The following is an 11841-nucleotide window of genomic DNA, read 5'->3' as shown; positions in this document are numbered from 1 at the left end:
ACATCATTGGTTATTTCCATGTTTTAATATTAAGTAGAAGCAGTCGCAGAATATATTATGTAAATAGGAGGAATTTGGCCAATCGCCTATCTAGATGCTTAGTTTGACTTCATAATTCATGAGTGTGGTGCCACCACGCCATACAGTGGTCCATCTGTTATTGTGTTGGCCGCAGCCAATTGGCTAATGCGCCAGACGGTCTCGGGCTCAGGGTTGTGGCCAAGCATTCGTGAATTAACGATTGACTGTGTTTGCAGAGATTTAGGGACGGAAGGCAATCATGTCGTCGTTGTGGAAACCGTTTTCCATCTCAGAGGGGCCGTGTAAAAATGTAGGTTTCAGGGGTGGATGCTCGCAGCAACAGCAGCAACAGCATCCACCGACCTCAATTCCATCCTCATGTTGGGGTAACGGTAACGTTAACCAAACTGGCACTGCTGCAGTATACCGTTCCCAAGACCTCTTCCATTCGTGTTCGTCAAAAAGGACGTTGGCTGCCGCTGCTGTTGGTGGAAGGAAGGTAACACACCCTGGAAAAGCCATTCTTGCAGGTAAATAAGACAACTCCTTTGTTATTGTATCAACTATAACCTATTGATACCCTGCGTCTACGCTTGTCATACCGGCGAACAGGCAAGGTAGAAACAGCAGGGCAGTTAGCTTGCTAGCTATCTAGCTAATACTGAGGAGACGTCAGAGTTGCCCTTGCCTCCCACAATCTCAGTTTGACAGCAAAGTTGAATAACTTACATGTTTTAAGTTGACACTCTTCTAACAAGATGTATAACAGCTAGTGAAACCGCTGTATGTTGCTATTTGGTATAGAAAACACGTTAATTCACACTGAACGACAACTCAAACGACTGACCTTAATCAACATCGAGCCTTAACTTCGCAACAATACAGCCCCCCATTAAACGGTTAGCAGCTAGCTAAAAGTCTTTGTAGTGCGGTCAATTTACAAATGAACGGTTTTGCAACATGTCTTACCATCGTTAAAGTTAGGGATTCCCAGATCAGTTACCACTTAGTTAAATCTTTCCGAGCTGTCTTGTGAACGACAAGAAGAACAATAAGAACAGTTGTATGGTTGTAAAACACATTTGGTGCAGTTTCTTCTGATCAGCCTGCCAGGAGTCCAGCTCAACTTGTTTACAGTTCTAGATGTCCATTCATGTGGACGGACACGAACTGTCCATTCATATCATCCTCTCCTCTCCTTAACAACTTTACGATATGTTATCAATTTATGGAGATTATAATGCTGCTAGTGATATATTGTGTCCCTCAACTGAGTATATTTTGTTCATAGTCTCTACCATATCGGTGTTTGCCTCATAGGTGGGATTGCAGGCGGGATTGAGATCTGCATCACCTTCCCAACAGAATATGTCAAGACACAACTTCAGCTAGACGAACGAGCCACTAACCCTAGATACAGGGGCATTGGTAAGAAACTCACAAAGCTGGTTGTTCATTTTGCATTGAAACAGTTCAAGTTATTGATTCCTTCGGTGAAGCAGAGGTGTGGTTGACCACTCTGCATTCTTGTGTTCACAGGAGACTGTGTAAAGCTGACAGTGCAGGATCATGGCCTTAGAGGACTTTATCGTGGCCTCAGCTCCCTTCTCTACGGCTCTATTCCAAAATCGGCCGTACGGTAAGAGGCGGTTATTACTCTAATGCTAAATAATCTTCCTCGTGAATCCTGCCTCACTAACTAAACATAATCCGCCATGCAGGTTTGGCACGTTTGAGGTGCTTAGTAGTCCTATGAGGGATGCCAATGGTCGCCTTGACAACACCCGCAGCCTGTTGTGTGGCCTGGGAGCGGGTATAGCTGAAGCTGTGCTGGTAGTCTGTCCAATGGAGACGCTCAAGGTGGGTCTTTAGCTAAATGTATAGCTTTGGAGGGGACAAAATAGTTAATAAAATGTAACACTTCTCAACTAAGCAATTTTTTGCATTGCTTACTGAAAGTGTTTTTCGATTGTTGTTTACTTATGCTATGTATTGATGTATGTATGTATTAATGCCAAATCCAAATATAGAGATTGTTAAAAAAAGAAAAGTGAAATGTACAATACATTTGCAAATGTATCTTAAGTTAACACAGTCTTGTTTTGTAACGCCTAACTTTCCCTCACTTCAGGTGAAGTTCATCCATGACCAGTGCTCACTACGTCCGCGGTATCGCGGCTTCTTCCATGGCGTTCGTGAAATCATAAGGGACCAAGGTAAAACTGAGTGCAATCACTGAAAACTGTGCCAGTATCCCTTCAGTTAGCCACTTAAGACATAGGACTGGCCTCTGTCATTTCAATAGTGGGTTGATAAACAATAGGTTTAAGCCTTTGATTGTTAATTTTAACTTTGACAGATGACCATTTCTCGAATAAAACTTACGTGTGGCACAAAATAGTGATGAAAGGTGCATAATGCAATGTGTCAATGTTTTTCTTTCATCACTGGACAGATGATATTGCATTATATAAAAATAGATCCTGTTGAACTCTGTAGGCATCCGAGGCACTTACCAAGGGCTGACCGCAACAGTACTGAAGCAAGGGTCCAACCAGGCCATCCGGTTTTATGTCATGAATTCTCTACGGAACTGGTACAAAGGTGAGAAGCTCCTCGACATACGTATAAAACTTGGCTTTCTGTATGAGTCTTGACCTCATAGAATGCTGAGATATATCTGTTCGGACCAAGTGTGACCTCTGACCTGCGTTTCCTAGGTGATGACCCCAGACGTGACATGCACCCAGTGGTGACGGCTATGTTTGGTGCCACAGCTGGTGCCGCCAGTGTGTTTGGCAACACACCCCTTGATGTGATCAAAACTAGAATGCAGGTTAGTGTGCTTGTTTAATATGGGAATCTCTAGGGGCTTGTTTAATCTGGGAATCTCTAGGGGCTTGTTTAATCTTCAATTTCCATTTCAGGGTCTGGAAGCCCATCGCTACAGAAACACGGCTGACTGTGCTTTCCAGATACTAAGGAACGAGGGACCACAAGCGTAAGCATCTCCTGCCAATTAGTGTAACACTCTTAAGTTTTCAGACGGGGCCAGGCAGGAGACCGACAGCATGGGTGTATTTGGCTTAAATGATGAATGAAGTGAACAGTTAGTTAGCAGGTGTGGACTACTTCTGAGGCAACCCAATTATTTGTTAAGTTGGGGTGCAAAGTAAGCACATTGATTGAACCACAAAAGTGCAATTAAGGGTGTTTTGTCAAGCAATGGGTAGGTTTCAGAAAGAATACCTGTGAGTGTAGCATAGGGTAGGTTTCAGAAAGAAGTGTAGCATTGTCAGCAGAGGCTTCTTCTGCCACCCACTTCTATCTTCTCCCCCATAATGATCTCCTTTCTGCCCCCATGAAACGACCCGCATGTTCATTCTCTCATCTGACCTAGTGCTTGAACTCTTCTTCCACAGGTTCACTCCCTCATCTGACCTCTGACCTTGTGCTTGCACTGTTCTTTTACAGGTTCTACAAAGGCACGGTGCCGCGGCTGGGCAGAGTGTGTCTCGACGTAGCCATCGTCTTTGTGATCTACGAGGAGGTGGTGAAGTTGTTAAACAACATGTGGAAGACCGAATAAGAGTGAGGCGAGAGTGCTGGTACTTACTTGAATGGTGGAGCTTAAGGCAGCGACGAGGGAGATGCTCTTAACACGGCTGGCTAGGATCGGTACAATACGTTTAACCTGGATTCCTTCGTGAAGAGTGCACACCATCTGTGTCGTGGAGGAAAAACTGCTGACGAAGAAGCTAGACGTTAATGCACAACTTTGTACCTTTCGTTCAGAAATACTGTTGTTGATGTTCAGCCTTGCAATGTATGTTTTTTTTGTTTTTTTTTCCACTGCTGTGAACTCGCTAAGTGTCTTGTTCTTCACCATGCTCTTACGTAGTCTGTCACGGAACATGAGCTCTGTAGTATGTGGATAGCTTGTACCTAAAAGAAGTGCAAATGCTCCGTCTCCAGCTCTGACCAATGTGTCCTCTTTAGCATGACGTTAAAGGTAGCACCGTGGCACTCAAACACAGAACAGCGGTCATGTTGCAGATGATCTATAGCTCAAAGGCTCAGTCACACTGGAGGTGAACATATGCTGCTTTGTTACTTTAACACAGTTCTAGTTTTTGTTACATATTGACAAAAAAATTCTTATAAGATTCGAGGAAAATGCAAGTTGAAAGATTCCCTGTATTAAATTATTAACCCGGTTTAGTGTCCGTTTTTTATTATGGTTCCTCTTCACGGCATTTCTGTCAAACTTGGCATAAGACACACACACACATATATTTGAATAGGGATTTTATTTGCAAATGACATGAAGATGCACATATCTGTAATATACCAAAACATGATCAGTTCAATGATGAACATCCTTTCCCCCCATCTGTACTGGGTAGAAAACGAACCATTATATTTGACAATATATTTCACCATTCTGTAGTAACACATCTCATAGTTTTGCAGAAAAGGGGGGAAGCATATCTGTATTTACGTCAGTTGTAGCTGATCAGCGGTGAAACGACATGCACCTCAGGCAGAGTGGCTGGTATTAACATGAGCGTTAAGGCTAAGAGAAGCAGATTAGGTAGAGATTAGACCGGTGTAAACTCAGTCTCAACCCTCAGCCCTCAGCGAGCAGACAGCAAATGTAAGGATGTTTAATAACAGACAATAAAAAGGCACAACGTGCCGTTTCCGTCCCCTTTACTCTCATTTGACCTGGCACCCAATCTTGCACGAGACTAAAGCAATCTATCTGGGTCAGATAGTTGGTTGTAGGTCACTGGATGATTGAGTGCTGGTTCAGTAGCCTTTCTCATGAGCTCTTCATAGATCAGGGCTAGTGACATTTCTTCACTGAATGATGCAAGGACGGGTCGGGTCTGGCTACCTCCTCCATCTACATACATGATGAGAGAGAGAGAGACAGACAACGTAAACAAACCTGACAGGTGTTCAGGCAGATGCTAAGATAAATACATTACTGTTAGTCAATGGGCTTAGGCGGGTGAGGTTCACAAGGGAGGTGTTTAGGTTATATATAGGTCTAACGGACAGATTACAATACATGTCTGGACACAACTGTGGTAAATGTTGTCTTTCACGTTGATGGGAACAAGGGATTTAACTGACATTGAAATTGCATTAGCAATTCTAAATCTTGTGAAGGCAAGCTTTATTGATTCCCCAAGGGAAATTATAGTATCACAGCAGCGTGGGATAATGTTTGTGTTTTTTACAAATGAGTGCGCTTAGTTGAAATAAGATTTCTTATTACTGTGTGTAAGTTTGAAAATAGTTCTTATAAATGCAACATACATTTACATCACGAGGTAGGTAAAATATATACCTGAGTATATTAGACTTAAGTTCAATTCTATCCATATTTGTGTGTGTAAACGTACGAGTGTGTACTCACATCCTCAGACACTTGTCTTTGCCCCCGCTGGCCACTCTCTGGCCATCAGGACTCCAGTCCACTGCAAACACCTGACAACATTTCACAGAGTTACCAAACACATACAAGGAACAGAGGCCCTCACTGAAATAGGAAATATGTCTGAACTCCCCTATAACATACAACAAACTAGTTCTGAAAAAGATTACAGCATAGGAAACTAGCGGAGCGTACACCCTGGATATGACACTGATCGCTAGCTTTGACCAGGCACATTGTCAGTGTCACAAGTAAAGAACTTTAATTGGTGAACCCAGGCATGCGGCCAGGTGAGCCCTTCTCCAGCCCCTCACCTCATCGGCGTGCCCCGGCAGGTCGGTGTGCAGTTTGCCCGTCTTCACGTCCCACACCTTCAGTGTGCTGTCACTGCTGCCGCTTACCAGCAGGCGGCTGTCCGCTGACCACGCCACCTGGTACACGGCCGACACGTGACCACGCAGGGACGCCAGGTACCTGCCAGAGGAGAGCAGGAGGTGAGGTCAAATCAACCAACACATTCATGCACAGGGTATGAATTCGAACATGATTCCAACATGAGCAAGCTAATGTGACCTCACACCTGGGGTAGTAGCAATTATCACACAACTGGAACATGAGCACGATCAGGTTGATGAAAATTCAATCTCAATTAAGTCTTTTTTTACCGTGGCATGCAAGGGTTTGGGCACCCCTGGACAAAATTGCAGTCACTGTGAATAGTTAAGGGAGTAGAAGATGAACTGATCTCCAAATGTACAATTGAAACGAGTGAAAAAAGGAAGGAGTACCAAAAAATAGAACTCTCTGGAAACAAGTCCTGTGGACTGACTTTTTGGCCACATTGAGCAAAGGCATTTGGCTTAAACGTTATCCAACATCTGTGGATAGACCTCAGAAGAGCAGTGCATGCAAGACAGCCCAAGAGTCTCACAGAACTAGTAGCCATTAGCAAGGAAGAATGGAAAGACTTGGAGCTGGCTACAAAAAGTGTTTACAAGCCGAGATACTTTCCAAAGGGGGTTTTACTGTGTGTGCTGACCATGCAGAGTGCCCAAACTTTGCTTCAGGCTCTTTACTTTTTTGTCATTTTGACGGTAAACGGTAAAAAATTGAAATAAAAAAGCAATCTTGCTTAAAATATTACAGAAATGCATCATCAGGTCAGGTCATCTTCAACTCGCCAAGCTATTCACGGTAGATTATTTTTTTCACTGTAAAATAATTTGTTTCAGAAAACTACCCAGGTCAACTATTATCTTCAGGTTGACATGAATTCAAGTCATCAGTTTGAGGTTTAATGCCATCTTCCTTATATCATGTAAATGCATCTGTACATAAAGTGAGAAAATACTACTCTCATTCCATCACAATGTTTTTTTTACATTTTCATTGCATTCAACCAAAATTACAAATATGATAACTATGCATATAAAAATGACACTCTTAGACAATACGATGAGTTCCCACACAAACCCCTGCTATAAGCTACTGAACGCTCTTACTTGCCGCTGCGTCCTTCCCAGATCTTGATGGACTTGTCGAAGGAGGCGCTGGCCAGCAGGCGTGCGTCTGGTGAGAAGAGCACCTCGTTGATGAGGGCCTGGTGGCCGGTGAGGCGCGCCACCGGCTTCTTCTCCTCCGCAGGGTTCCACATGAACAGCGTGAAGTCGTCCGAGCCGGACACCAGACGCTCAGAGCCTTGACCCTTAGGGGAGAGAGGATGATGAGTCAATTACTTAACTTGGGCTTTGATGATGATGATAATGCTAATTTGGGCTGTGATGATGATAAGGCTAACTTGGGCTTTGATGATGATAAGGCTAACTTGGGCTTTGATGATGATAAGGCTAATTTGGGCTGTGATGATGATAATGCTAACTTGGGCTTTGATGATGATGATAATGCTAACTTGGGCTTTGATGATGATAATGCTAACTTGGGCTTTGATGATGATGATAATGCTAACTTGGGCTTTGATGATGATGATAATGCTAACTTGGGCTTTGATGATGATGATAATGCTAACTTGGGCTTTGATGATGATGATAATGCTAACTTGGGCTTTGATGATGATGATAATGCTAACTTGGGCTTTGATGATGATGATAATGCTAACTTGGGCTTTGATGATGATGTTAATGCTAACTTGGGCTTTAATGATAATGCTAACTTGGGCTTTGATGATGATAATAATGCTAACTTGGGCTTTGATGGTGATGATTAGGCTAACTTGGGCTTTGATGATAGTGGACAAGAGAGTAACGACTAACATGGTAAATCAGTGGGTTATGTAGACAATGGCTATGGACATCACAATGACCTGTAACTTTTTACTGATCCCACTAGTTGGGGAAGAAAAGCCCTCTTACCCTGACTTTGTCATACCGTTCCAGGGCTTTCTCTTTGATTTCTTCTACTGCATGGATTAACAATAAGACAAGTTAACAGCAGAACACAGACAGATGAATCCAGCATATTGAAGACATTCACTATGTACTATACGGTGTGTCCACATACATGAGCCTTTGAGGTCCTGCGCGTTGATGGTGGCCGTGGCCGGCTCGAAGGCTCCGGTCCTGAGCACGTAGTCTGTGCTGAGGGCCAGGGTGTTCACCCAGTGGGCGTGACCCTGGAGGGTGCGGCACTGAACCCCCTATGAGGGAACATCCACGGTAACAAAATGCCAATGAATTAAAATCCTCCCTGGGGGCATTTATATACGACAAACCGCTCAGAATGCATGACAACAGTCAAACTGCACTCTTTTCTGTTACTCTCACATATACACACTGGAATTAAAGCAGCAGTAAGGAGTTCTGGTCTGGTCTAGCAATCTATCTACTGCAAACGCATGCGAACACTTTAGGTGGTTTGGCTGGTAAAGCAAGTGTAGTGAAGGTCTACTAGTGAAATGAAGGGGAGGATGTGGGATGCGTTGCTATGCTGCCACTTGTGACGTAGAACAGATTAGGCAGGTTTAATTCTCCTGGAATGCAGAAGTGGGGTGAGTGACAGCTGTCAATTATCCCCATGGGCTCCTCCTTAACTCTGTTTAGAAAACATCATCTAAATGAATTCTATCTTGTGATGTGTAAAAAATGTCCCCATAGATATACGTACATCTTTGGATCTCCAGACCTTGATGGTCCTGTCCTGTGACGAGGTATACAGCAGCCCATCTCCACCCCATTTCACACAGGTCACGGACTGGGTATGACCCGTGAGGATTTTATCACAGCGACCCAGAACCGTGTCCCAGATCCGAACACTCCCGTCTTTTGAGGAGCTGGCCAGGTACCGGCACTCTGGGTTCCTATGACAACGATGGCGATAAGCAAACAGAAGGAAGAACATGTCTTACACTGATCACAGGTTTGTGGACATGTCCTCACAGGTTTGCACAATAATAATCAAATAATGGGAAGCACATTTAAATAATTGAGATTATACATCTGAAGCCATATTCATAACGGAGAGTTTGAAGATAATGACGAAGTGGTGAGGTTTATAGACCTCATCAACGGTAAAACTCACCACTTGTAGTACAGGGCTAAACCAAAATAATAGGCTACCCATTAGCACTGTAACACAGGGATGACTCAGCTATCCAAGAATAACTGACGCTCCCTGATTGAGGATATGCTTAAAGAACACGCAGGCATTTTGGAAAAACACAGAGGTGCTCCGGTAAAGCTGATCACTACATCAGCAGCAGTATTCAACTCACAGGTGCAGAGGCTCCCAGCATAGGCAGGTGATCCACTTAGAGTGGCCTGTTAGAGTCTTCCCCAGCTGCTGTCCTGTGACTGGATCCCATAGGAAGACCTGCAGAGGACACACCGCTATCAGTAACACAACACAACACGGCAAAGATGTCAAAGCTGCACCACTGAGCTCATCATGGACATTACAGAAAACAGACCTATATTAATGTGGATGCCTTTGAAGCCCAAGGGCTATACTATAACTATAAGAGAACTGAGGTTCTTCCAGGTGTCCCAGCATACAAACGGGACAATGGAGGTCAACTGTGGTGCCTTTTGTCACCATGTCTATTAATGTTTGAGGCCGCCCACAAGAGGACTGGTCTTCTATAAATTGTCACAATATCCAAAAACAACAGACTCTTAACAAAACAGAAACTGTGGTGTTCTTTGCTTAAGCCTTGTCCATCAAGATCATATATACAGCTCTTTGAGAATTAACCCATTGACCCATTACCTGACTATTTTTGCAGCCTGAGGCCAACTTCTTGCCATCTGGTGACCAGGAAATAGCCAGAACCCAGTGTGTGTGGCCTGGAGGAAAGTCAGACAGGTGGTTAAAAGGCAGCCGGTTTAAAGACAGCCTGGCAGTTATCAAAAGCATCAGAGCAGGCTTGTTTAGTCACCTTTGACAGTGTGGTGAGGGGTCTCAGTGCTCAAATCCCAGAACCTGACAGTGGTGTCACCTGAACCACTGGCTAAATACCTGTGGAAAAACAATACGCCTTTTAAAGGACATGAACGTTAAAGGATGTTTTGTTTAGACAGCCTGACAGAGAAGCCATCATAAGTCTGAGAAGACTACTATGAGCTTTTCTGTCAGACTGCATGAGTAAATATCACTCTCAGTAACACAAATTACCCAAATAATTACAACATTACATAGAAAAGTAAAGCAAATGTATATAATGAAGTTTGATTTGATTTGATGATTTAATATTTCACAAGTCAATATCTATTGTGTATGACTGTCAATCCTCAGTTTTCCTCAACTCACAGTCAAGCATGACATGACTGGTAGTGGTTAGTACTCATGCAACACTTTTGTTTGTCCAGACCCAGCCTTACTTTCCGGTGGGGCTGAATGCTACAGATATGACTGCTTCGGTGTGACCCTCCAGGGAGCTTGTGCAGCGCGCTACGGCCCGCACCCTGAACACCGCCTGGGGCTGGTACACCACGGGGAGCACCTGCTCCGTCTCCACACCCAGGCTCTGCACACACGTCCTCAAGGACGACACCACCTCTGCGTCTCGCACAAAGAACAGCAGGGGCACTGGCTCCTCCTGTGTTAAAAGAGAGGCAAGGGATGCTTGTGAGAACAGTATCAGTGTTCAACTTTCAACTACTCTCTGTAAACAGAAGACAACTCAGTTCATAAATTGTTAATACATTTTGCAAACTGCTGCAACACCTTCATGATGCATCACTAGTCGTGTTTACTGCGTGGAGCATGCCAATTAGTGAGACGTTGAACTGTCTACAGTCGACCAACTGTTTTGATAAAAGGTTTATTCAGACTGCAGCAGATCTCATTTCCCCGTGGCGAGAGGAACATCGGTCTTTCCTTAGTGACGCAAATGGCATCCCATCCGTGACCATCGACGTCAGACGCTTCATTTAACTCACCTTCTGGAGCAGAGCATTACAGACCAGCTGCAGTTTGTCTGGGGTGATGTCGAGGGGAACATCGAATTGGGATCCAAGGGCCTCACCAGCTTCATCCTGAAACTGTATCAGCATACGTTCCACTTCTTCTCCACTCATTCTGCCTGCTACAAATACAAAAAATGACAATGACGCAAGAGAACCACTGAGACTCAGTAACGTTAGCTTTGAGACACATTAGCTGGTCAAGCCAACGATTCAATCTAAAATTGCCAAATTTAACTTGTATAAAAGCACTCTTTTATAAACTATGATCAGCCACGTGCTCTTAACCGTTTTGGATTCGTAGATAGGTCTTCTAACTATAACGTTATATCTTAATGTGACTTACGTGGCGAGCTATCGTTGTAGCTCACTACGTAACCTATCTAATTCACTTACAGCTAGTACCAACACTGTACAGAGGATATTGTTGACACACGCGGATAGAATGGGAGACTTTCGAGTGAAGCAACCATATCAAATTTGCGAACTAATCGAAAGTGTTTATTAGAAAGAACATACCCTGCTAGTATAACAGACAGCTGCCTTGAGATATAGTTGGTTAGCTAAAGTTGGTTCACACGTGTGTCCATTGACAACACGGACGCAGTTTAATTACACCGTACTTGCGTCATTAACATGCGACCGGCGATGGCGGAAGCTGGAAGTAGATTGTGCGACGCTGACTGCCACCTTGTGGCAATGATGTAAATAGATGACTAAATAATGTTCAAGTGCACTCCACTTGCATTCACAAAGCCTTGTGTAGAATAGACTTCAACTAGCATTGTCTGTCAGTCTGCCCCAGGGCAGCTGTGGCTACAGATGTAGCTTACCACCACCGGTATGACTGTGTCTGAATGACTAATGGACTCTGTAAAGCGACTTCGAGTACTTAGAGAAGCGCTATATAAGATAGATAATGATTGATTGATTGATAGCTGAATCCTTTGTAAAATG

The 11841-nt window shown here is 43.9% G+C and overlaps 2 protein-coding genes across 2 annotated transcripts; one reads left to right on the top strand and one right to left on the bottom strand.

The window, feature by feature from the left end:
* The first annotated feature begins 112 nt into the window (after nucleotides 1-112).
* On the top strand, nucleotides 113-4238 carry slc25a1a (solute carrier family 25 member 1a). Its single transcript, XM_012816572.3, has 9 exons — nucleotides 113-551; nucleotides 1342-1449; nucleotides 1561-1660; nucleotides 1743-1881; nucleotides 2153-2237; nucleotides 2521-2625; nucleotides 2742-2857; nucleotides 2949-3022; nucleotides 3496-4238. Exons 1-9 carry the CDS (start codon nucleotides 281-283, stop codon nucleotides 3608-3610), a joined length of 1113 nt encoding a protein of 370 aa, XP_012672026.1. The 5' UTR covers nucleotides 113-280; the 3' UTR covers nucleotides 3611-4238.
* A 76-nt stretch (nucleotides 4239-4314) lies between these two features.
* nle1 (notchless homolog 1 (Drosophila)) lies at nucleotides 4315-11513 on the bottom strand. Its single transcript, XM_012816568.3, has 13 exons — nucleotides 11404-11513; nucleotides 10861-11006; nucleotides 10300-10517; nucleotides 9858-9937; nucleotides 9689-9765; nucleotides 9195-9292; nucleotides 8588-8780; nucleotides 7985-8120; nucleotides 7837-7883; nucleotides 6970-7172; nucleotides 5782-5941; nucleotides 5450-5520; nucleotides 4315-4930 (listed from the first exon to the last, which is right to left on the bottom strand). Exons 2-13 carry the CDS (start codon nucleotides 10996-10998, stop codon nucleotides 4918-4920), a joined length of 1434 nt encoding a protein of 477 aa, XP_012672022.1. The 5' UTR covers nucleotides 10999-11006; nucleotides 11404-11513; the 3' UTR covers nucleotides 4315-4917.
* Nucleotides 11514-11841: the final 328 nt, after the last annotated feature.

This window comes from Clupea harengus, chromosome 8 (assembly GCF_900700415.2).
Source record: "Clupea harengus chromosome 8, Ch_v2.0.2, whole genome shotgun sequence".
Taxonomy (NCBI): Eukaryota; Metazoa; Chordata; class Actinopteri; order Clupeiformes; family Clupeidae; genus Clupea; species Clupea harengus.
The sequence above is the reverse complement of the archived record's forward strand: the minus strand, read 5'-3'. Positions and strand labels throughout refer to the sequence as shown.